The 24,922-nt window shown below is 29.8% G+C and overlaps 1 protein-coding gene across 4 annotated transcripts in view; it reads left to right on the forward strand.

The window, feature by feature from the left end:
• AMPdeam (AMP deaminase) overlaps window positions 1-24,922 on the forward strand; it is a 40,733-nt gene extending 15,811 nt beyond the window's left edge. For 2 of the 4 annotated variants that reach the window (XM_065507397.1, XM_065507396.1), the window contains 11 exons: window positions 339-516; window positions 13,284-13,588; window positions 14,029-14,076; window positions 19,951-20,066; window positions 21,560-21,654; window positions 21,734-21,859; window positions 21,931-22,261; window positions 22,323-22,486; window positions 22,551-22,841; window positions 23,991-24,396; window positions 24,468-24,922. In XM_065507397.1, the coding sequence (XP_065363469.1) occupies window positions 339-516; window positions 13,284-13,588; window positions 14,029-14,076; window positions 19,951-20,066; window positions 21,560-21,654; window positions 21,734-21,859; window positions 21,931-22,261; window positions 22,323-22,486; window positions 22,551-22,841; window positions 23,991-24,396; window positions 24,468-24,650 (2,243 nt within the window). In that variant the 3' untranslated portion in view covers window positions 24,651-24,922. Of the gene's footprint in view, window positions 1-81; window positions 239-338; window positions 517-13,283; window positions 13,589-14,028; window positions 14,077-19,950; window positions 20,067-21,559; window positions 21,655-21,733; window positions 21,860-21,930; window positions 22,262-22,322; window positions 22,487-22,550; window positions 22,842-23,990; window positions 24,397-24,467 lie in introns of those variants that run through there. The other 2 variants (XM_065507398.1, XM_065507399.1) reach the window with 2 other exon arrangements.

The following is a 24,922-nucleotide window of genomic DNA, read 5'->3' on the forward strand; positions in this document are numbered from 1 at the left end:
TTATTTGTTTTCGATTTTCTGTCTGAAATGAAAATATTTATAAAAAAAATAACAACACAAAAATTCCAGTAGCATTGTTAATGCACAGCTTTAAACATTGATTAGATTACAGAAGATCCGTCTCAAAAATAAAAAAAAAAACAGATTTAAATGGATTTTAATAAAATGGAGCGACAGCATGAAGACAAATTGTATAAACAAAAATTTGGCTCCTTATCAGCAATTAGCAGTAGTAGTGGTATTGAAAAATTAATAACAACATTGATACTAATTTGAGATCTACATCATACATATTTGAATAATATATTTAATTGTATTGTTATTATTCTATTTAACAGGAAGCGAGTCCCCTTTGGCTACTGTGGCCGGTCAGCTTCCCAAAACTCCGGGTGCTTTAGATGAAAACTCATCGGATGATGTTTTGCCCAATGAAATATCTGCACCCTATGAAGTGCCTCAATTTCCAATTGAGCAAATTGAAAAGAAATTGCAAATTCAAAGACAGCTAAATGTGCGGTGAGTAAATGATTTTGTATGCATAAATACATGTTTCAATTTAATATTGCTATTGATACAATTTTGGCATAATATGCAAAAAAAAGATTGGTGTGTCCTTAAATGTAGTATATTTAATTATGACTGATACCTTGAGCAGCAACATTTTGTATTTAAAAATAAAATGATCAGGTTGTAATCATTTGCATTAAGAGACGTTTCAAGTAAAACAGTGATGCCGAATATGCTTTTTCTATCAGTAAACTATTGAAATCGACGCGAATTTATACAGATGGAAGCAAAGGCAAATTCAGAAACTTTGGTGCGATTCAAGGCGAATCTAATAAGGTGACAGCGCCACGGCAACAAATACAACGAAGTAAAAAAATTTGATTCGCCTTGTAATTTACACAAAAATACAAAATTAAAGAATTCGCTCGAATTTTCATGAATTCGCCACTGAGCAAAGGCGAATTCAGAATCTTTGGAGCGAATTAATTCCTTTTCTATGTATTGAGTTTGACATTCAAAACAATTCACTCAAATCAAGGTATATTAATTATAAGCAAGGCGTATTTAACAAGTTGACAGCAGTGGCGAATTGAAATAAATACAGGCGAATTCACTTATTTTTTATATATAGAGTTTGACATACGGGCGTACGGGCGGATATTTTTTATATATGTAGTTTGACATTTGTGCGTGCTATTTCTATAATCAGCTGTGCTGCCGGTGGCACCTTATTAAATGCACCTTGATTATAAGGTAGTGTTATCAGCACAGCTGATCGTTTTTTGCTACTATGTTCATTTTTCGCCGTAGTGCAGTATAAATGTCAAACCTTGTTTACATTTTGTAAATGTCAAACTTTCTTTTGCTGTTAAATTCGTTTATGTTTTAAAAACAATAATAATACTACACGAGATTAGTTTTATTTTTAAAAACATCAAATTAAATTACAAACAGATTCAAATTTATAAAAATTTTTTGTTTAACAAAAATTCGCTTTGATTTATTTGAGCTGTTTTTGACATTTTTACCTGGCAGCCAATTCGCCTTCAAATGCAGGCAGAATGTCAAACTACATATAAAAAAAATATAACCAATTCGCTCGGTATTCTGAATTCGCCGATGACACTACCATATAATTAATATACCTTGACTCAAATATAAAAAATTAATGATTTCGTTCGAATTTTCATGAATTCGCCACTGCCAAGGCGAATTGATTTAACAGGTGTGTTTAACCGATAGCTGAACGGCAAATACTATAACAAACGTAAAAGCAACAAAAACTACCAGATTTTACAGCTCCAGCCAACATAAACAAAAACAAATTGCATGTGGTTTTTGTAACTGTTGCACATAAGGTTGCACCTGTAGAATTGCCTTATACTTAATTCGCCTTCGCCACAACCTTGTATATGATCGCCTTGGTGGTAGTAGTGGCGAATTCAGGCATATTCGAAGGAATTCATCTAGGCGAATTTATAGAAGATGACCTCAGAAGAACTGATGATTATTTTTTTTTATTCAGTTGTTTGGACAAGTGAACTTTCAATTTTCTGTGTGTTTTCGACAACAGACAACTTTGACAGTTCAATTTTCTTTTAACAAAAACAAAGTATGTACCTGTTGTTTTTGTACATGTTGTATTTGTTGTAGTTCTGTCGTCTCCTTCTACAAATGAATTGAGTTTGACATTCAAAACAATTATCTCACTGTTGAGAATGTAAAACTCCATATGCATATTAAAAATTAATGAATTCGCTCAAATTTACCGCCACTGCCACCAACTTGTCTACATTTATCTTGATCAGTAAACTGTAGGAAACGAAGCGATTGATTCGGGCAAATTGAAGCGAATTATGTTTTAAATGAATTGGCTCCAATTTGCCTTTGCAGTAATCTGTATAAATTCGCCGTGGAGTGAAATCAAGCAAATCCATTAACTTTTTATATGAGGGGTATAGAATCTAAGTCTGCAATCTCCATTTTTATACCCTTCACCTTCGTAATTTCCACAATAAAATTTTCCGACCTTATAAAGAATATATATTCCGGATTTTTATAAATAGCGGAGTCGATCAAGCCATGTCCGTCTGTCTGTCCGCCTGTCTGTTGAAATCAATTTTCTAAAGACCCCAGATATCTTCGGGATCCAAATCTTCAATAATTCTATCAGACATGCTTTCGAGATGTTTCCTATTTAAAATCAGCAAAATCTGTCCACAAATAGCTGAGATATGAGGATATTTTTGACCTATATCTGGATTACTAAGACATTAATATAGACAATATGGATATCTAATGATAGATATTTCAAAGACCTTTGCAACAACATATATAAGACAATAGTAAGTTGGACCTACAATGGGTCAAAATCGGAAAAAATATTTTTTAACACGAATTTTTTTTTTAACAAAAAAAATAAAAAATTTAAAAAACAAAAAAAAAAAATTTAAATTTAAAAAAAGTGTTTAAAATTTAAAAAAAAAATTTTAAATAACAATTCGAAAAATTTTTTTTCCAAAAAATGAAAAAAACAACTGGAAAAAAAAATTAATTTTGTTTCAAACACCGGCCGCAATTTTCATAGATTTTTGGTTCTCTGAATTTAGTGCAACGTTCCTTAAGCGTTTGTAGTTTTAGCCGGAATTGTAGTTTTAGCCGTAGTAGTCAAAATTCAATAAAGTAAGATAAAGCTGAACAAAGCGTCATTAGTTTTTAAAGAAAACTTTTTCGCCTAGAAAATGTGTTGAGTTCAGCGGTCATCTTACAGCCTTACCTAAATAAAAGCGTTGAATATTGCGTTTACTGCTGCCCAGTGTTAACGCTAAAGTAGCATACCTAAATAAGAGTGTCAACAATGACAAATATTTAATATATAATTGTAGTTTGTATATAAAATGTTAAGAATAAGTGAATTAAGCAATAAAAAACAAACATTTAATAACGGCAGTTTTTTCATTGCATAACGCACTGTCAAAATTTGATTTTCCCATGGTTCAGCATTACCGCCGCGTTATTTCTGTATGCTTCATACAAATTTAATGGATATGACAAAAAACATCACTCAATGCTTTTATTTAGGTATGGCTGTTACTGTATTAACATGAAAGCACATCAAGAACTTTTGATTTCTAAATATTTATGATGCAAATAACTCCAATAACTCCATAAATCTAAATGTTAGAAATTACCATTTACATACTCTCAGCAATAAAACATGAATAATAATTCTTGTTTATTTGGCTTGGTATGGCTGTAACAAGTTGTTTTATGCTTTTGCAAGAGTCTTCTTCCATCGCCTGTCGTTCTCATTGCATTTTTCTCCTGTAACATAAAGACAATTCAATATTTGGTCAATAGAAAACCATTTAAACATAATTTGTTTGCAGCCAGCCACATTACCAAAAAAAAAAATAAAATGCTGTGGTCAAACTTAGCGATACATATCATTTCAAACATTATTCTGGTATTATTTAACTATATCGTATTCATTTTTGTGGGGGCTCTCTTACTCCCCCTCCTCTTCATTACATCAATTATTCGCAACACTGTGCGACACGGCATAAAGTGTCGTACTTATTTTGTTATGTTGTTTTTGTTGCTGTTTGGTTGGTACAAAACACCCTTTTTTAATACAATTAGTTATTCTGCTCAGTATAAATTTTGCATTCAAGCGGTTTGTTAGTTACATTTGTTCATTTAACTTGTATTTTACGTGCTACACACAATATTTTCAAAATAAATAAAGAAAAAAAAAACATATAAAAAACGCTAAAGAAAAATTTCTAAATAAATATCTAATGTTTAAGAAATTTAGCGCCTTTTGATTTCAATATAATGAAGGTGTTATGATGCGATTAGTTTCTATATTTCTTTTGATTCTATAGTTTCTTTAGTTGCAGAAAACATAATTAATTTTTGGGGTTTTTTTCTTAATAATTCTGTGAAAATTTTATTTATTAATGAGCATAATTTGTGAATAATTATGAATTTCAAGGCGTTTTGAATATTTAACACATGCTGTGACAGTGACAATTAAATATGTATACGAATTTATTTATTTCTTCCTTTTCTCATTGGTAAAACCTTAAATGTGCTGCTAAATAATTTGTCTTTAAAATAATTAAATGATTTTTAATAAAATTTAGTATAAAAATGAAATTCAAATATATAAAATCGATTTATTAATAAAGCTGTTAATTGAAGAATATTGAAAAAGTACTTTTAAATCGATTCAAGAACAGCTGAAAATATTATTGTAAAAACAAGCGTGCCAGCATAAAATTTACATTGACATTGAACTTTTTTCACGGTTGACTGGAAAACTAATTCGTTTGTAGTGTGTAAGGTAAGCTCTAAGGTCGCATTAGGCAAATGTTTGATAAAATAAGAGTTAACACTAAGGTCTGTTAGCAGGCCAAAATAAGAATAGAATAGACAGTTATTAATATCTAACCATGTCCGTCCGTTTGTTTTAATCTCTCTCTGTCAGTCGTCCTGGTTCAAAATTTGGAAAATAATTTAATGAAATTTGACACTCGAGTTTTTTTTGATTTATTCAAATTGGTAAGAATCTATTCATGATATCATCTGCCTTTCATCCTGTGTTCCACCTGGAAAATTTCATGAATACTTAAAAATATCTGAAAAAAAGTTACTCCCATATTCAAAAATGGTTATTAAAGTTATCAAAGGTTTCCATGTTGATTTTGTATAGAAAGTGCTTAATAAATCATTATTAACTTTAATAATCGTTTTTGAATATGGGGGTTAGTCTCTTTTCAATAATTGGAACCATATCAATATATATGAGTAGGTTTGATCCATAAATGAAACTCACCCGACTCGCCAAATATTTGTTTAATGTGACCAAAAGCTTTACTAACAAATTAAATATCACTGACAGATAATAAGTTTAAATTCTTTGTTTAGTTTTAAAAAAGATAACAAGATGTTGTAAACATTTTGAGTGCCGTCTAATTGTTAAATACAATGTCAAATGTGTCAAAGTGACATATTGTTCATAACGTAACGGTAGGATATATGGTTGGTTTACGTGGTTGTTTCCTGCGCGCGAACAGTCAAGTAGAGTCGAAAGGACTCCGTTTTGACAAGACCTCACCACTCGTCAGATGTAGTGTCATTTACATCGTAATGTATGCTAAAATTTTGAAGTTATTACACCCAACCGTAGCCTTGAGATATCTCCGCATGTCATTAAGTTTAGACCTCAGCTACCACAATAAGGTTGGTTAATATGTAGTTGTCCAGGAATTTGAGCATTTTGACACTCAGGGTTGGGCATTCCATATCCTTGTAGCTACGACAATGATCGTTAAAGTGGAGTCTAAATAGACTTGCATGCTTGCCTAGCATCCAGTCTCCTATTACGGGTTATCAGTTGCATAGTTCGTTTTTCGTTAAATCTGAGCACTCTACATGTATCTAAGTTACGCCATCTATTATCAGGCTTTGTAAAAAAAGTCTCTGAAGATAATACTTTTAATAGTCACAGTGGAATTGCTACTGAAATCGAATTGGAGATATCCAAAGCACATGTTCTTTGTCATAGTCTATATGCGACCCAAATTAAAGTAATGTCAGATAGACGACCTAGCCTTGTCAGAGCATTCTTACATTGTCTGACTAAGGAAAATGAAGTTGTATAGGCATTCAATGAGAGAAGTGCCGCCTGGCTGTCGCAAATTTCAGCCTGAAAAACGCTAAATTCATTCGGAACACGATCTGAGATACCTATCCCAAGTTCGTCACAGAAACCCGTAGGAACTTTTTAATTAAACCCCATGATTAAACTCACTTAACTTTCCGACTCATTATACCATCTGGATTGATTTTCCAGGAACAAATAGGGGAAACATTCCTGAACCCAAATATATATCCGATAGGTCAAACAGTTCATCAAAGAAAGTCGATGCCATGAAGATCATTTGTTTCCTCACTAATAATTTCATTTTCGCAGTTCTCATATCCAAAGATCTGATACTCCCGCATGCAGCCAGATGAGGCAAATTCCCACACAGTGATAAGTCATCGAAAGTAATGAGAAATATTGAGATGTTGCCAAAGTTGCGTCGTTATGCTTCAACAATTCCTTCTTATATTCCTACAGTTCTAAGCCGATATCTAAGTTTACGAGAAATTAGGGGTATATCCATCGTTTCAAAAGTGGAAGTGAAACCTTTAAGGTAAAGCCCAACTAACCAAACTCATTCGCCTTGAAAATCCCCTGAATGTTAAACTGCTCATCTCTTAGAGATGGTCAAGGGGATTTTTAGTTCTCTGGAACAAGGATTCCAAACGACTCTCAGAATAGAAAAATTAGTGAATAGACAAACATGATTCGATACAATAGACAAACATTATCTTAGGATCATACAATTATTCTTGGCAGCATTTAGGAGACTTCGTTCATCTGGGTAATCTGTACTTTCTTATTTATTTCTTAGCCAAGAAATCTCTCAGAATCTAATAAAGAAGTGGTCACTTAACAACAAATCTACCGTTATTCTATTATGAATTGCATGTCATTATGTTTAGTTTTAAAAAGTGTAGACACAATGGAAAAGGAAGCTAGAGATAAAATTGTGCACAAATATATAGAAAATCCGACTTTGTCGGGTTCAAAGATAGCCAAAATCTGATTTTCGACAGGTCAAAAATTTTACTTCTCGGCAGCTCGAGAAGACAAAAATATTAATTTGGCAGGCAATCCGCAGCTGCGTTTTGAAGAGTCAAGCTTTTCAAACATGTTTAACAATTACATCAGAATTACATACATATATATAAAAAGAGAGTTTGGAAAAGCGATTGCTGTCATTTATAAGACATCACACATCTGATACAAAGTTTTAGCCAGATCTGGCAAGTTGTCATTACTCAAATACCAATATGAAGTGATATAATGAGAATAATTTTGATGTTATACCAAAACACATCAATTCAACAAATTGCCAAAATCTTCGTCCAATCGAGATATATTGGGCAATTGTTAAACGTAAATTGAAAAAGAGTGCAGGTACAGTAAATAATCAGATTTTGATGAAAACAAAGTGGAATAAATATGCTGGAATAACGGTAGAAGTGGGAAGAAGAGTTGTGCAGCTATTATTGGGAGGCATAACAAGAAAAGCCGGAGAATTTATTTGAAATAAAGACACATAAACCTACAGTTATAATTTTTCTAAAACATGATAAATTACCTTTAATTTCATGTGTAAAATGTTAACATATGTACCCTCTTTCACTTAGAAGTTATGATTGCTTTAATCCGTACCGATTTTAAGTGGCCACTTCTTTACTGAACGCCAACATCCAACGAATCAACGAAGATTTAGTAAAAATCCGTCACCGGTTCTAGTTCTAACATTTTATTATGAAAGGAACCTATCACTTGCAAATGTCGATGCCCTGACATTCTGTGCCAGTATTAAGTGACTATATTTTTATACCCTTCACCTTCGTGAGAAGGGTATATATAAGTTTGTCATTCCGTTTGTAATTTCTATACTTTTCATTTCATATATATAAAGGATATATGTATATTCTGAATCCTTATAGATAGCGGAGTCGATTAAGCCATGTCCGTCTGTCTGTCTGTTGAAATCAATTTTCTGAAGACCCCAGATATCTTCGGGATCCAAATCTTCAATAATTCTTTCAGACATGCTTTCGAGAAGTTTGATATTTAAAATCAGCAAATGGCTGCCACAAATAGCTGAGATATGAGTAAAAACCTCGATTTTTGACCTATATCTGGATTACTAAGTCATTAATATAGACAATATGGATATCTAATGATAGATATTTAAAAGTCCTTTGCAACGACGTATATAAGACCATAATAAGTTGGACCTACAATGGGTCAAAAAATATTTAATCCGAATTTTTTTTTCACAATAAAAAAAAATTGAAAAAACAAACATTTTTTTTTGGAAATTTTTTTTAAAAAAAAAATTTTAAAATTTAAAAAAAAATTAAAATAACAATTCGAAAATTTTGTTTTCCAAAAAAAAAAATTAAAAAACAACTTTGGAAAAATATAAATTTGGTTTACCTAAAAATATTTCAAATTATTATTTTGAAGTATAATTTGGTGAAGGGTATATAAGATTCGGCACAGCCCAATATAGCTCTCTTACTTGTTTTTATCATATTTCATTAATATTGGTTTGAACGGCTTGTCAACTTTTTGCAACAATTGGACAAGTGAAGTGATATGTCCTCTATTTACATGTTACGTGACTAGTGCATAACATGCAATTTGTTGACTCTTTTAAGAATTTCATGGACGTTGTGATTCCAGAATACAAATTAGAAAAATGGCTATATGTATCTCAAAATATGTTTAACGTTTTTTCTATTAAATATTTAATAGAACCACATACATATTTTCTATTTTAATGACTGAAATTAAAATTCATCCTGCAGCGAATCTAAATGTTCCGTTATTAAACTTTTAGTGATATTTTGGATATCAAAATGAACATTCATAACCTCTTATCCCATCACAATTTGGGAACCATATAACTAGTCACGGAACTAATATATCTTCTATACACATACATTCCGCTTGCATTGAAGCCAAGTTTAGTTTTCAAAATTTTTAATTATTTTCGAATATTACATTTATTTGAACTTTATAGAAATTATTCACATTAAATTTTAACTTTCTCTTACTTTAGTGTAAATAAAATAAACCTGCTTTATGCTTTTAAAAGTAAATACGTACGTACATTTTTATACACTAATTCCAATGCTGATGACACTTTACGCACAATAGTAAAATCCTTAAAAGGCAATGACGTCTTGTCTGTATGATACTCGTCATACTTGTAGCATAGACAAACAATATTTGTTAATGAATGAATGACGGTCGGATATTTCATTGTAGGGATACGAATACACACTAATTAGATTAAATATTTTGAAAACAAGTGACATTTGTATCATAAAATTCATTCATTTTAAATCGATTTTTTTGGGGAATTCACGCATTTTTTCAATCAATGATTCCAAATAACAAGTAATAATACCAACTTAATATTTTCATTTCGGAAGTGCTTAAATATTTAGTTTAAATTTGAATTTCTAATAGTAATACATTTGTTATAAAACAAAATTTTGAAATCGTTAAGTTGTAGTTTGAATTTTTTTTTTATTTTTGTTATCTCATGTAACTGATAAAAACAAGACAATTTCCGCTTTACAAATGTATTATTTATTATTAAATCAACTGGATTTCAATCTTATGTAGATAAAGAGTGGTGAAATTATTGTATCCTCAACTCTCTTGGTTATTACACCTTTGTTTCTCTTATCCCCCTCTTTAACACCAATTATGAAAGTAATAAAAGGACGGGAATGTGGGCGGACACATGTCTTTTTTTTAAATGTTTTTCCTTTATATTGTGATAAAACTGAAAATTGCGTGCAATTTGAATACAAGAATTTGTTTTGTAATTGAGTTTCTTTTTTTTATACCGTATTCTTCGTTATCATTTGAATTTGAAGGTCAATTAATAATGAAATACATGAATGTAGATTTAATATTGTTGATGTTGTTGCTGTTGTTATTCACAATTAAATACTCACCTGAGTATAAATTAAACGTTTGTTGAAAAGTGACAGCTAATAAATTTTCTTTCGATTTGAAATTGTGTTGATGATACTCGGTATTTAAAGTGAAAACGTCAAAGGTGAAATGTCATTCGCAAACGATTTGTATCATTTTTTTAAAACCAGCATTGATAAAAGGTAAGAAATAATGTTAGTTTTTGGATTAAATTTAAATTGGTTGCAAAAGACAAGTACATACATATTTATTAAGGATAAAATATATGTATATGAAGTGTTATTAATTATTTGAAATGTAATTAAAAAGCTTTCGTTTTTAACAATCAATCACTAATCGTTGCAAAATAATTTAAAGAAACGTTTGCTATTACCATCAAAATTTACAACCGAGTTAAAAACAAAAATATTTAAAGGAAATGCTCTATCTTTTTTTGAATTTATTAGGGCAGTGTTTAGTGCTAAGAAAATTCAGTAACAAACAACATTAATGGATTTCAAAAGTGGAAATAAGTCTGTGTCCCTCGGCTGTCTCGTATTTGAACCTTTCGAATATCGGTGGGCGTGCTCACAACTCTCCTAAATGAGTCAAACTTTAAAATCCAATTATCTGGATAATAGTTAAAGTCTATAAAAAACCTAGAAGATATCATATAGTTTCGGAGATATTAGCATTTTAAAATTTAAATTTTTGTTTTATCTACTCTCGTTTTTTACTAATAACAGATCCAAATCTTTCCTGTTTTTATTGAAATTTGTCTTCGGGGATCAACAATAATTTTACAAATTATTTAAAAAAATCAATGGTTTAAAAATAAAACAAACCGAGGAACATTTTTAGAACTTTTTCCAAAATCACAAGTTTTAGAACTACATACTTCAGATTCTTTGATAAAAACCATAGATCAAGTGAAGGAATGAACAATTTTGTGATTCTTAAGAAATTATTTAGAGTTTAATATGAACTAGTTATTTATAACTAGTTACACATTGGTTCTAGACTAGTTCTATAGAACACAAGCTAGTTCCGAAAGAACTTTATGGTTTTAATTTTGGTTAGGAAAAATTTTTAATTTATTTCTTCTTTAATAACGATGAAATGAAATTAAAAATGTAATTGATTTGGACTAATTCTAAGTATGAACATTTTGAATAAAAAACAATTAGAAAGAATTAGTTCTACACCATTTTTCATTGAAATTGAGAAAATTCCAAATGAAATTGAGAATTTCAAATTCAAATTAAGAAAATTCCAAATGAAATTGAGAATTTCCGTTTTAAATTGAGAAAATTGCAAATGAAATTGAGAATTTCCATTTCAAATTGAGAAAATTTCAATTGAAATTGAGAATTTCCATTTGAAATTGCGAAAATTCCAAACGAAATTGAGAATTTCCATTTTAAATTGAGAAAATTCCAATTGAAATTGAGAATTTCCATTCGAAATTGAGAAAATTCCAAATGAAATTGAGAAATTCAATTTTAAATTGAGAAAATTCCAAATGAAATTGAGAAATTCAAATTGAAATTTAGAAAATTACAAATGAAATTGGGAAAATTCCAATTGAAATTGAGAAAATTCCAAATGAAATTGGGAAAATTCTAAATAAAATTGAGAAACATTATATACATTTTTTTAAACTAAAAAACCAAAATTAACGATTATATCAGATGTGGTTGTCTGGATAGAGAGACAAATTTCAATTTATTTTGTCGTAAAAAACATGGTTGATCTCGTTATGGATCCCTAACAGTTCTTTAGATACCTACTTCCCGTGGCCCCGACATCCACCTGATAGGTGCAATTGGTACCGCAGGCATTATTCAAATGCATAGTCGCATAGGTTCGTTCACTGGCGAAAGCGCAAACGAATGGATCAAAAGTGTTGATAGCAAGAGTTGGGTAATCAGTTATCTGAACTCGTTTTGGTATGTGACAATGCCCCTTGCCACAGTCGTTTATGTGAAATTTTCGACAACTCTCCAGCAACATTTTTACCATTGAGTCCCTATTCACCAATGCTTAACCCTATTGAAATAATTTGGTCCAAAATCAAAAGTATTGTGAAGTCAAGGATGAATATACCAACTGTAAATCCTCCTAATGTAGGAGATCAGAGGATTTTATATCTTCAAGAATTAATTAACGATACTTGAGATTGCAGTAGAGCTATAGAACATACAACACCATTCCAACAAAGCGCTTTGGAATTGCAAGATATACCTGTTGGTCAATAAGACTGTGTACATATGTTTTTTGTTTAATGTATATTATAATATTTATTTATGTAGAGTAAAATAAAATTTTCTCAATTTCATTTGGAATTTTTTTAATTTCAATTCGAATTTTCCCAATTTCATTTGGAAATTTCTCAATTTCAAATGGAAATTCTTAATTTCAATTGGAATTTTCTCAATTTCAAATGGAAATTCTCAATTTCAATTGGAATTTTCTCAATTTAAAATGGAAATTCTCAATTTCATTTGGAATTTTCTCAATATCATGTATAATATTCTCAATTTCAATGAAAAATTGTGTAGTGCCAAGGGTGACAATTTCAAACAAAAAATTGATTAGAGAACTGGTTCCAGAACCATTCCAATGAAGGGGTACTGTCTTCGTAAAGATACCATGAAACTTGATCCGAAGATGACAATTTCAAACAAACTTCCTGGATTTTTTAATTATTTTAAATTTTTGAAAACCCAACAAAATTTCCTTCTTTTCCACAAGTCAAATTAATGTATTTTATTAAAATCGGACTATTCGTTTAAAAATTACAGATTTATTTCTACTTTTTTGAAATTCCACCACTTTGCATTGCTTTCTCACCACACTCCATAATGTTTTCCAATATGTATTGCATTGGCATCACTCTCTTTTTTTCAATATGGCGAAATAAAAGCAATGGAAGGAGAGAGTGAGTATAAAATAAAGGTGCTGCCATATTAAATTTTTACTTTTTTGATTGGTAAACATTGTAGTAAAGTAAAGCCAAAGGAAGAAAAAACAAAAAGTAGCATTTTTAAGTTTTTGCCATTTAAAATGCAACATTACGAATAAATCTATTATTTCAATTAACGAGACAATAAGTACATATGTAAGAATATACCATAGGTGATAATGTTATGATTTTTAACAATTTTTAATTGACAATTTAAATTTTTTTTTGTACCACTTTTAGTGCCATGACCGATAAACACTCTGTGCAGGGCGATGTAACCGATGATAACGCTATAAATCTTATCGAGCACGAGTTAATACCAAATTTTCAACGTGTCTCCATTTCGGGCGAAGACACCAGCGGTGTGCCATTGGAGGACTTGGAACGAGCATCGACCCTGATTATACAGGCACTGGAGATGCGTTCACGTTACATGTCAATTTCGGAACAATCATTTCCCACAACAACGTCGCGTTTTTTGAAAACCGTACATGAAAGTGATCGTTTTAATAAAATTCAATACGAAGATCGTAAATCTATAGCGGGTATGTTTTAACATTTGAAATTTTTTTAAATTGATGTTTATTTTCTATAATTATTTATAAAAAAGCCTTGCCTTTTTTTACATTACTCTTAATTATTTATCTTTAATTTTTTTTAAAATATTGTATATAAATATTTCATTTTGAATATTTTATTTATATCCACCTCTTAAATCTTAAATGGTTTTGTACAGCAAATTAATGTTGTGAAAATATGTTAAACATTATAAAATCATTTAGTTTTTATTTTCCATTTCTTTAGTTAAATTTTGTTATAAAAGAAATGAAATGTTAAATTTATTTATATTATTGCCAGTAAGTCTAGTTTATTTTATTATTAATTATATTTATTTTAAGTTGTTTTTCTTAATTACTTTATTGTTTAAATCTTCTTTTTTACTTGTAAAAAAAATATCTTGTTTTCATTCATTATTCTTTTATAGAATTAATCCGCAAGATCAGTCTACCAATGATCCATTTACCACCCAGAGGTATTAAATGATCTCTCTCTCTATCTCTCGTTTGAAAATTATTAAGTTCTTATCAATAATTTTTGTTTTGTTTCTGTTTTATTTTATGAGTTTCTTGTTTCTACTTTTAAGCATTTTTATTATGATTTATTTAATTTGTTTTTGGTTATGTTTTTGAATATTTAGTGCGTTCACATTGAAGTTTAATTATGGAATAGTGGGAAATGTTATTATATTACTACTATTTTCAGTGACTGATTAAACAAAGTCCTTAATCAAGATTTCTGTTCAACATTTAGATTTGGAGCTAGATTTTTACTTGTTAGATAAACGTAGCTTAACAGGCTGTTAAGTTAAACCTGAGGCTAATTTAGACGGACTTTAACCAATGATTATGTTTTTCACTAATGGATTACGAACTGTCAAATCACATGTGGCATTTCTCAAAATTGTTCATAAAATCAACAGCATTTTTTTGTAAATTTTAACTTTGTAAAAAGCAAAGTAAATAAAATGGTTATTAAAAATTTATGATATTAAGAATGAAAATTCAAAATCGAACTTTAAACCATCGAAATAGAATTTCTTTTAATATTGTTATTTTTTCAGCTGTTTGTGATTTGACAATTCTAACTTAGGTTTAACTGTGCAATGATGCTCGGTTAGACCTAGATTATAAATTAAATAAACAATAAGTGAAAAACACCAAATTTAGTTTAAGCTAGGTTTAAACAAACACTGTAGATTTAACTAGCAAAAAACCAGCACTTAATTTTCAGAATATTTAATATATGTATTTGATAAAACTAAGTTGATTGAACAAAGTTTAACTAACCTGTCAAAAACTACAACATGTCAAAAACATTTTCATAACGAATTTAATTTTCCAATATTGGTCGTCAAGTTTAACTAAATTTTATGCATTATTAATTGGTTTATAAAAAAGATTGTATAAAAACTCTTTACAGTACATCCTCTATTGTCCAATTTTGCTCTTGTTTGGTTACAATTACTATTCGCAAATTTAAAAACTTTTCCTTGACAATGTGAACGTACTATTATTAATATTATTTTCTTTTAAATTGTTTTTCTTTTTCTGTTTATTTCACCTTAATCTCTATAGATTACAATTGCTTAAGTTTGAATTTATTTTTCTTTTCGTTTATTTTTGTATGTTTTTTTTTATTTGCCTGCTTTCGTTAATTGACTTGCTTTTTGTTATTATTTTCTTTTTGTGAATTGAAAACATACAAAAAAGTAAAACTTGAAACTTAAAACACAACATCCATTTATTGCTGAAATCGTTTCTTAGTTTTGAAAATTTTTCTATAGAAACTTGTCGCTTTTTGTATTTTTCTGTTATGCCACGCTACGTTATTATGTTCTGTATTTTAAATAATTTCTTTTAGAATTCCGAATAGTTTTCATTAATCTTGTATGTTTTATTTTGATAACCTTTTGAACAAATTTCAAAATAATGCAAAAATTTTTAAAAAATATTTTCATGATATTTCGATATCATGAACATTTATCCATAGTATACACTTAAATATGCATAGTTTGCTGGTATTACTTTAAAAATTAAACAATGTTAATAATGGTTTCCACTTCTTTTTAAGCTATTCTCACAAATTATCATTTGTAAGTTTATAGATTTTAACAATTCATTTAAATACTAGAAAAATTCTAAAATTTTTTCCAATTGATTTTCTTAAAAATTAAACAAAAAACACATAATTTGAGTAGAAAATATGATTTTTTATAGATCTAGTTTACTAAAGAATAATTTTTGTTGGTTCTGTTCGTAAATTGAATCGTTTATTTCTAAAACCAGTTAAGCAACAAAAAATCAAAAATTGAGTTATTGGGCGATTACTGTTTTTGTAAAGGTAAATACATCGTTTAATGCTAAAAACAAATAAAAACTGTCCCCTATTATCGTGAAGCAAAACCGTGAAATCCGTGTTTAGTGCAGAAAGAAGTCAAGTGACAGTGCTTGACTGGTCTCTGTCTATATAATACTAGGCCCTAATGTATTTGTTTTAATAGATGGTGTAGGTCTCAATAATTTTGAACAAAATAAAAGATTAACAGAGAAGAGTTTTATGGCAATATTTTTCAATGGCCGGAAGCAGAATGCACTGTCGAATGATGCTAAACTCTTTAAAAAGTACATTTGTCATTTTACTTTTGAAGTTCCTAGTAATATTATAATATTTCGTTGTTTATTTCAGAAACCAGACAAGTGCAAACTTTATATTAGTTTTTAAATATATGTTTATGTTAATAAAACAGTTTTATGTTTATCAAACAGTTATTCAAATGGATAACTTTCATAAGTTTCTTTGATTTACTCAAAATCAATAAATTTGTTGCTTGGCTGGTTTTTGAAATAAACGATTCAATTGTAAGAAACGATTATCTCTCTTTTAATTATCTTGGATTATATGCTTTTAATTTCAGTCTTAATAGTGACTAAATAATCTTCATAGTCGATGCTAGTGTGAAACATGTTTGAAATACAGAACATTTAGGAAGTTTTCGCAATTCTCTTTTTATTGTAAAGTTTTTAGGCAATTGTTAATATTAGTATGTATAAATAATGTTTATTGTATTTATATAAAAAAAACACCTTACACAAAAGGTAAAAGTAATCATACATTCTACATACTATACTTAACATACAGTTGGGAGCATAATTTTAGCAGCAGTATGAAATAGGTTTTATATCCACATATATCGCTGCTGTTTTTAAGCACTCAACTGTATATATACATACAACAGATGTGGGCATTAGGTTTGGCACCAAATAAATTATTCGCAACTAAAATAAATGTTTGATTTGATTTTAAAAGTTTTTGATTTAATATTGATTGTTGGGCTGGATGGATACTTTTCATTTGCGAATGTATATACTATATCCTAGATCTTTATAAATAGCTCAATTTATATAGCTAAGTCAGTCTGTATGTTGAAATCAACTGTCCTAAGCCTTCATATAACTGACACACATGAATGATACATCAATAGTCTAGCTATTTAAAATCGAGAAAATCGACGAATTATATAAGCTATATAATGGCTGAGATACATATAAGCTAAAACCGAAGACTACTACGATTTTTTACTTATTTTTGGACTATATCTGTATTACTAAGTCATTAATATCGACAATATGTATATTATTAAGATGCCTTTTTAAAGGCCAGCATAATCGTTTCAATTTTACACGGTGTGTCATTCTGAGCCAATGACTTGCTTACTCGCTTCTTTTAGAAGGCCTACTTAGGAAGGCATATTAGAAGGTCTTCCGTTGAGAACCTGTAAGGAGACCTGCCGCATAGTGCCTTACCGTATGTCTATAGTCTACTGCGAGAAGGTAGAGTAGAATGAGTATCGCATCTTTTAGAATGTATAAACAGGTCTTTTAGAAGGCCTAAAAAGTGAAGACCTAGAATTGTTTCCATCGACGTGTATAGCTCCATAGTAATTCGGACCAACAATGGTTTAAAAACTTAAAATATTTTTTTATTTTACAACAAAAAATATTTTTTACCGTAAAATTTTTTCACCAAATAATTTTTTTTACCATTTTTTTCACAACCATAATTTTTTTTCACAAATAAAATTTTTTTAAACCCAAAAATTTTTTTTAGCCACAAAATTTAAAAACGATGTCAAACAATTAATTAATTAATTAATCTATGGTTTTTATTATAGTAAAGAAATTAAAAATTGAATTTAATCCAAAACTTTTATTTTATTTCATTATTCTGAAAAAAACTGATAACAAATTTTAAAATTTTGTGTTAAAAGTGAAGACCTAGAATTTTTTTCCATCGACTTTTTTTACCAATAAATATTTTTTACCATTTTTTTCACAACCATAATTTTTTTTAACCAAAAAATATTTTCCACAAAATTAAAAAAGGATGTCAAAACAATATATTAATTCATTAATCTATGGTTTTTATTATAATAAAGAAATGACAAATAGAATTTAACCCAAAATTTTTAATTTTTGCTTTTATTTTATTTCATTATTCTGAAAATTTTAAAATTTTTGTGTTAAAAGCTATTTATTTTTGTTATGAAACATGCATTTACACTGTAGTTTTACTTTAACAAAAATGTCCATGAAAATAAATTTAAGTATACCTTTTCCATATTTAATAAGAACTGGTTAATCGTTTTTTTAGAATTACAAAAACTGATATCGGTTTTTTCAAATACATACTCTAATTTTGGATACTCCAATTTTCAAGCTTCTGTCGAATACATTATTGAATATGCGCAAATCCAAAATATCTTAAGAAAAGTCTCTATTTAGTTTCTTCTTTTCTCTCATTATTGTTATTAGTTCGCCATTTTGAAAAAGAGTGAACGTAATATACAGAGGAGGGACGGACGTTGGGATTGTTACAATGATTTTATAGTATGACAATTACAATCATTTGTATTGTTTTTATAAAATTGCAAACAATAAGCTACAACATTTTGCATATGCTATTTTAAAAGAATATTAAATTGAAGTTGTATTCGACATATGATGAGTTTTAGATTGTAAAAGATTGTCATTGGTTGCGAACGCAATTTTCATTCTTTCAAACAATGTTTACAAAGCAAAAAACCATTAAAATATGGCAACATCTTGACAAACCATTTTAATTCTTTGTTTATTTTCTTTCACTTTCTCCATTATATTAATTTCGCCATTTTGAAAAAGAGAGAGAGTAATGCAAAACACATTTCAAAATAACTAAACCATTTTGAGTGTCCTAAAGAAGTAATGGTATGACAATTGCAAAGCAATTTTGAAGCATTTTGCATTAGCAAGACATTTGTACCAAACACTGAACCAAAAAACAAAAATATACAAACCTTTAAATTCTTGCGGCATCACTGTACTTTCTTCAAAATTGCGAACAGGGATGGAAAATGTTATACAAAAAATATAATCTTCAAATAATATGGCAAAAAAGGCCATCATATGTATATCAGATTATAAGCCGGCCATATTTACAAGTAATGCATAGGTTATGTAGTGGTCATTGTAAAGTTGTTGTTACCAAGTTATTTGCTGGGATTTTAGTTAATTTAAATTTTATGCTGTTTCGTTAGAAAATATAAAAAAACTTCTGTAATTTTGTGCGACGATAGTTGATTAATGTAAAAGTAATATATCAATTGAATTGATTACTACCAATGATTTTCATTATTTTCTTCAGAGTATATAAACAAATGACATGTTATAGAACACTTAAATATAACTTTGTCCACATCTGTGCCATTTACACATTTATTTCACCAAATGCAATTAAAAATTTCATATACTACTACAATACAGACCGAAAAACTATACTTGAAAACAAAATACATAATGGTTTGTTATGAAAATGTTTTATTTTTATTTATTTTATTATTCTTTTTTTTTTTCTATAATTTATACTAAAACAATGTATTGTTAAATTATTATTATTATGTTTAGTAATTTGTTTCTATTTTTAACTTAAATTATAATTTAAATATTTCTTTTTGTTTCTGTTTTTCACATGCGATTACGCCAAATTAACAAACATATAAATATTTGAAAAAATCTGACAAATATACAAAACCAACCGAACAATCAACTATAAACTAAATAATGCAATTTGGTTGCACTTTATTTTGCACCATTTAAACACAACCACCATTAATCTTTTTTCTTACCACACCACCTAAACACCAACCAACAATGATCGTCATGCTGTCATCTCTCGTATTTTGAATTTGATTAAAAACACATGCAACACATGAATGATAAATTCGTTAAAAAAAAATCAATCAATCAAACAAACTCACATTCTCACCGTAATGTTGTATTAAATGAACACGAATATGGTGGTACGTACTTAGATCATCCCATTCATCCACCAACGGAAACTAGTGATCCCTGGGATATTGAATTTCCTGCCGATAAAACATATTGCATTAGGGCTGTGGATGGTGTTTTCAATGTGTTCCAAAATGAGGTAAGTTGAAAAGTTTATTTAGATTTTATTTTGTTTAATACTTATTTAGGTGATGAGGTCCAAAAACAACGCTGGTGATTATAATTTACACCATACAGGGTGTTTTAGAGATATTTTAATGAATGAATAAAGCTGTTATACTCACTGATCGTTTCCAGAGTCGTCTCATTTAAAAGGATCGCTCAGAGAACAAATATAGTTGTACATAGTTTTTTAACAATATCAATTTGAATTTAATAGTCTATACCGGCTGCTTGCAACATTCATCATGTTTATAAACATTTCCATTTCGAAAGTTCTACTTATGAACAATGTTTATAACACGCTGTTATTAACATTGTTAAACAATAACTGTTAAAGCTGCTAACATTAACATTAAAGCTGCTAAAAGCTCTAGAAATAGAACATTCTAGTTTTGTTCGTTAGATAATTCATGAAACTACTGGAAGATGGCAATGTGTATATAAATAATAACAGCAAGTTGCAGATCAGTTAGTATATTGTAGGCGCTGTTAGACTTAACATCAACCGTATTTAATGTGAGTTATTACACAGTTTAAACTACCGATTTCTTTTATTTGCAATTAAAGTCATACGGCTTATTTAAAGTAAATAGACCACCATTTTTAAAAAGTAAAAACGTAACAATAATTTGGTCATATATATGATTGTAGGAAAGTATATTTTGTTATTGGTGGCGGCATGGTGTATCGGTTAAAGTGCTTGCCTACAAAACCAAGCACCCCAAGTTCGATCCCTGGCAGAGGATGAAAAATGTTCATCATGGTTTTCGAGTTTTTAAAATTAACCTCCCTCTAAACAATCCATCCAATAAGCCCCCAGACTACCCCTCCACCTGGAAAAGAGGATAACAACATGTCAGGCAGCCCGCCACCCCCTGGGAAAAAATTAGGAATCAAAGAATTAGCAAGGTTCTCCACCACTACACCAAATACACAGAGGGCGTTGTTTCTAGGCAACGACAGATGGCAGCCCCATTATCTTAATTGGGATAACAAATGATTAACGAAACTGACACAATGCAAAAATAACAATAGACTGGATCATATGGCAACATCGTACATGTATCTTTGGAGCCGCTACAGCAGACCAATCATCTACTTAGCAGGAACAACAACCGTTTAACGAATCTGATACAAAAATAACAATATTCTGGTTCTAACTAGGACAGTGCAATCTACATAGGAAATACGCGTTAAACAACTGCAAACAAATTATAAGATGGAGATGCTTTGTGGAAGCCAAAAGTGGGGTAATGGAGATAAAAAAATATTTTGTTATTGAAGAATCAACGATTTTTAACTGGTCACTGTAATTATTGTGAAAATGTTGAAATGGTTACGTTGGTTAATGTTGAAATGGTTACAAATCTCTGGGTGTAGGGAATACTTTAAAATTTTCGTTAATTTAGGTTTTAGGTTCTAATCTTTATTCATTTAATCCATCTATCTTGTTCTTATTATTAAATTTAGGAAACCGAGGAGCCTTTAATTCAAAATTATCCCAAACTCAAGGATTTTTGTAATGACATGCAAATCATGTGCAACATGATTGCTGATGGACCATTGTAAGTTGTTTTGCATCTAACAATTTGTTAGTAATTTCCTTGAAATCTATAAAATAAAAAACTCTACTTTTCTTTAAAGAAAATCATTTTGTTATCGTCGCTTGTGTTATTTATCTTCGAAATTCCAATTGCATGTTCTATTGAACGAACTACGAGAATTGGCTTCACAAAAGGCTGTGCCACATCGTGATTTCTATAACATAAGGTTGGTAGTTGTACAATTTATTTACAAAATTCCAAATACTAATAAAGAATTTAATTAATACTAATTAACAGAAAAGTCGATACCCATATACATGCCGCCTCGTGCATGAATCAAAAACACCTGTTACGTTTTATTAAGAAAACTCTGAAGAAAAATTCCAATGAAATTGTCACCGTTACCAAGGGTCAAGAGATGACCTTGTCACAAGTATTTCAATCGATGAATTTAACCACTTACGATCTGACAGTAGATATGCTGGATGTACATGCCGATCGTAATACGTTCCATCGTTTCGATAAGTTCAATGCCAAATACAATCCCATTGGTGAGTCACGTTTGAGAGAGGTGTTTTTGAAAACGGATAATTTTTCGAATGGAAAATATTTTGCACAAATTATAAAGGTAATTTGATAAAATAAAATCCCAATTATTTCAAATATTTATTATTTGTTTTTATTTTTAGGAAGTGGCCTTTGATTTGGAAGAATCTAAATACCAAAATGCCGAGTTACGTTTGTCCATCTATGGCAAATCGCGGGATGAATGGAAGAAATTAGCCAAATGGGCCATTGATTATAATGTTTATTCAACTAATATTCGTTGGCTTATACAAATACCCAGACTTTAGTAAGTTTTGTCACTATTCATTTTAGATTTTGTTTGTAATTTTATTGAAATTTTTCTTTACCAGTGATATCTTTAAATCCAACAAACTAATGACCTCATTCCAAGACATTTTGGACAATATATTTTTGCCTTTATTCGAGGCCACCAAGGAGCCTAGCAAACATCCCGAATTACATCGTTTCCTACACTATGTTATCGGTTTCGATTCGGTCGATGATGAGTCTAAACCAGAGAATCCCTTGTTCGATGGTGACATTACCACACCACCCAAATGGACTGAAGACGAGAATCCACCATATGCCTACTATATCTATTATATGTATGCAAATATGACGGTGTTGAATCAGTTTAGAAAGTGAGTATAATTTTAGTTTATCCTTAAGTTAGAAAAAATAATTGGACAATCCAAACAAATGGATTTAAAAAGTTCACAAATTCCTTTTGGACATAAGGTATAAATGTAATAGATATTCTGGCTCCTTACAGATAGATTTGTCGTATGGTTATATATTTAGACAAGTATTTTGTAAAGTTTAATTCTTATATAGGAATCAAAAAATGTTTCATTTAAATTTGTATAAAACAATATGGTCCAATAGAACCCCAAACATAATTTAAACATTTTTGAACCCAAATGCATAACTTTCCCTTGTGGATATTTACTAAGCTCCCATCGTATATTTTTATGTAGTCTAAGCAGATATTAATTAGTAGATTTTTAAGTAGTCTAAGTTGAGCTTCAATTATAGATGTTTAAGTAGTTTAAATTGAGCTACAATCGTAGGTCTTTATTTATTCTATGTCGAGCTTAAATCGTAAGTCTTTCAGAAGCAAAATTACGTCTTCATAAAGTCTAAGCTGAGCTTTAATTGTAGGTCTTCATAAAGTCTAAGTTGAGCTTCAATCGCAGGTCTTTCTATAGTCTAAGCTGAGATTTAATCGTAGGTCTTTATACAGTCGCAGTTGAGCTTCTATCGTAGGTCTTCATATAGTCTTCCCTGTACGTCTTTATAAAGTCTAAGCTGAGCTTCAATCGTAGGTCTTTATATAGTCTAAGTTGAGCTTCAATCGTAGGTCTTTCCATAGTCTAAGCTGAGCTTCAATCGTAGGTTTTTATATAGTCTAAGTTGAGCTTCCTTGTACGTCTTTATAAAGTCTAAGTTGAGCTTCAATCGCAGTATTTCCATAGTCTAAGCTGAGCTTCAATCCTAGGTATTTATACAGTCTAAGTTGAGCTTCAATCGTAGGTCTTCATATAGTCTAAGTTGAGCTTCACTCGTAGGTCTTTCCATAGTCTAAGCTGAGCTTCAATCGTAGGTCTTTATATAGCCTACGTTGAGCTTCTATCGTAGATCTTTATATAGTATTCCTTGTACGTCTTTGTAAACTCTAAGCTGAGCTTCAATTAATAGGTCTTTATATAGTCTTCCTTGTACGTCTTTATAAAGTCTAAGTTGAGCTTCAATCGTTGGTCTTTATTTATACCTGTTTTCTTATCTACCAGGGAACGCGGCCTCAATACTTTTGTCTTACGTCCCCATTGCGGTGAGGCGGGACCGGTACAACATTTGGTATGTGGTTACTTAATGGCTGAGAATATCTCTCATGGTTTGCTGTTGCGTAAAGTGCCAGTTCTGCAGTATTTGTATTATCTAACACAAATTGGCATAGCCATGTCACCACTCTCCAACAACTCGCTGTTTCTCAACTATCATCGTAATCCTTTGCCGGAATATTTGGCACGTGGCCTTATTGTTTCGCTATCCACAGATGATCCGTTACAGTTCCACTTCACCAAGGAACCTCTAATGGAAGAATACAGTATTGCTGCACAGGTGTGGAAGCTGAGCTCCTGTGATATGTGCGAATTGGCACGTAATAGTGTCTCAATGAGTGGTTTTCCACACAAGGTAATAACAATCTTAATACTGGTTATAGTTATTAAAAAATTATATATATTTTATGTTATATTTCCTACTAGATGAAACAACATTGGCTTGGACCAAACTATACCCGTGAAGGTGTTGCTGGCAACGATATAACACGCACCAATGTACCCGATATTCGTGTTGCCTACCGTTCGGAGACTCTGCTCGATGAACTGTCAAACATTTTCAAAGTTCATCAACATCCTTTGCTGGATGTAGCGGAAGAGAGTTCTTAAAATGTTAACGTGATTTGTCGTGGAAGCCATGAATGAAAAAAAAAACATCGTTGAATTATACCTTTGCGATGTTTCAAATTATTGAATCTATGTGTTTTTGTCTGTTATATTAAGTGCGAATTTATTTGTGTATTGCTTTTTGTATAAGATATTCAACAAAACTGTTTAATAATGGTAACAAAACAATAATAATAATAAAAAATTAAATATTTTTTAAAAACAATAATAAAATGTTATAAAAAGAAGAAATATATATTAACAATAAATAAAAA

The sequence above is a fragment of the Calliphora vicina genome, chromosome 4, assembly GCF_958450345.1.
Source record: "Calliphora vicina chromosome 4, idCalVici1.1, whole genome shotgun sequence".
In the NCBI taxonomy this organism is placed as follows: Eukaryota; Metazoa; Arthropoda; class Insecta; order Diptera; family Calliphoridae; genus Calliphora; species Calliphora vicina.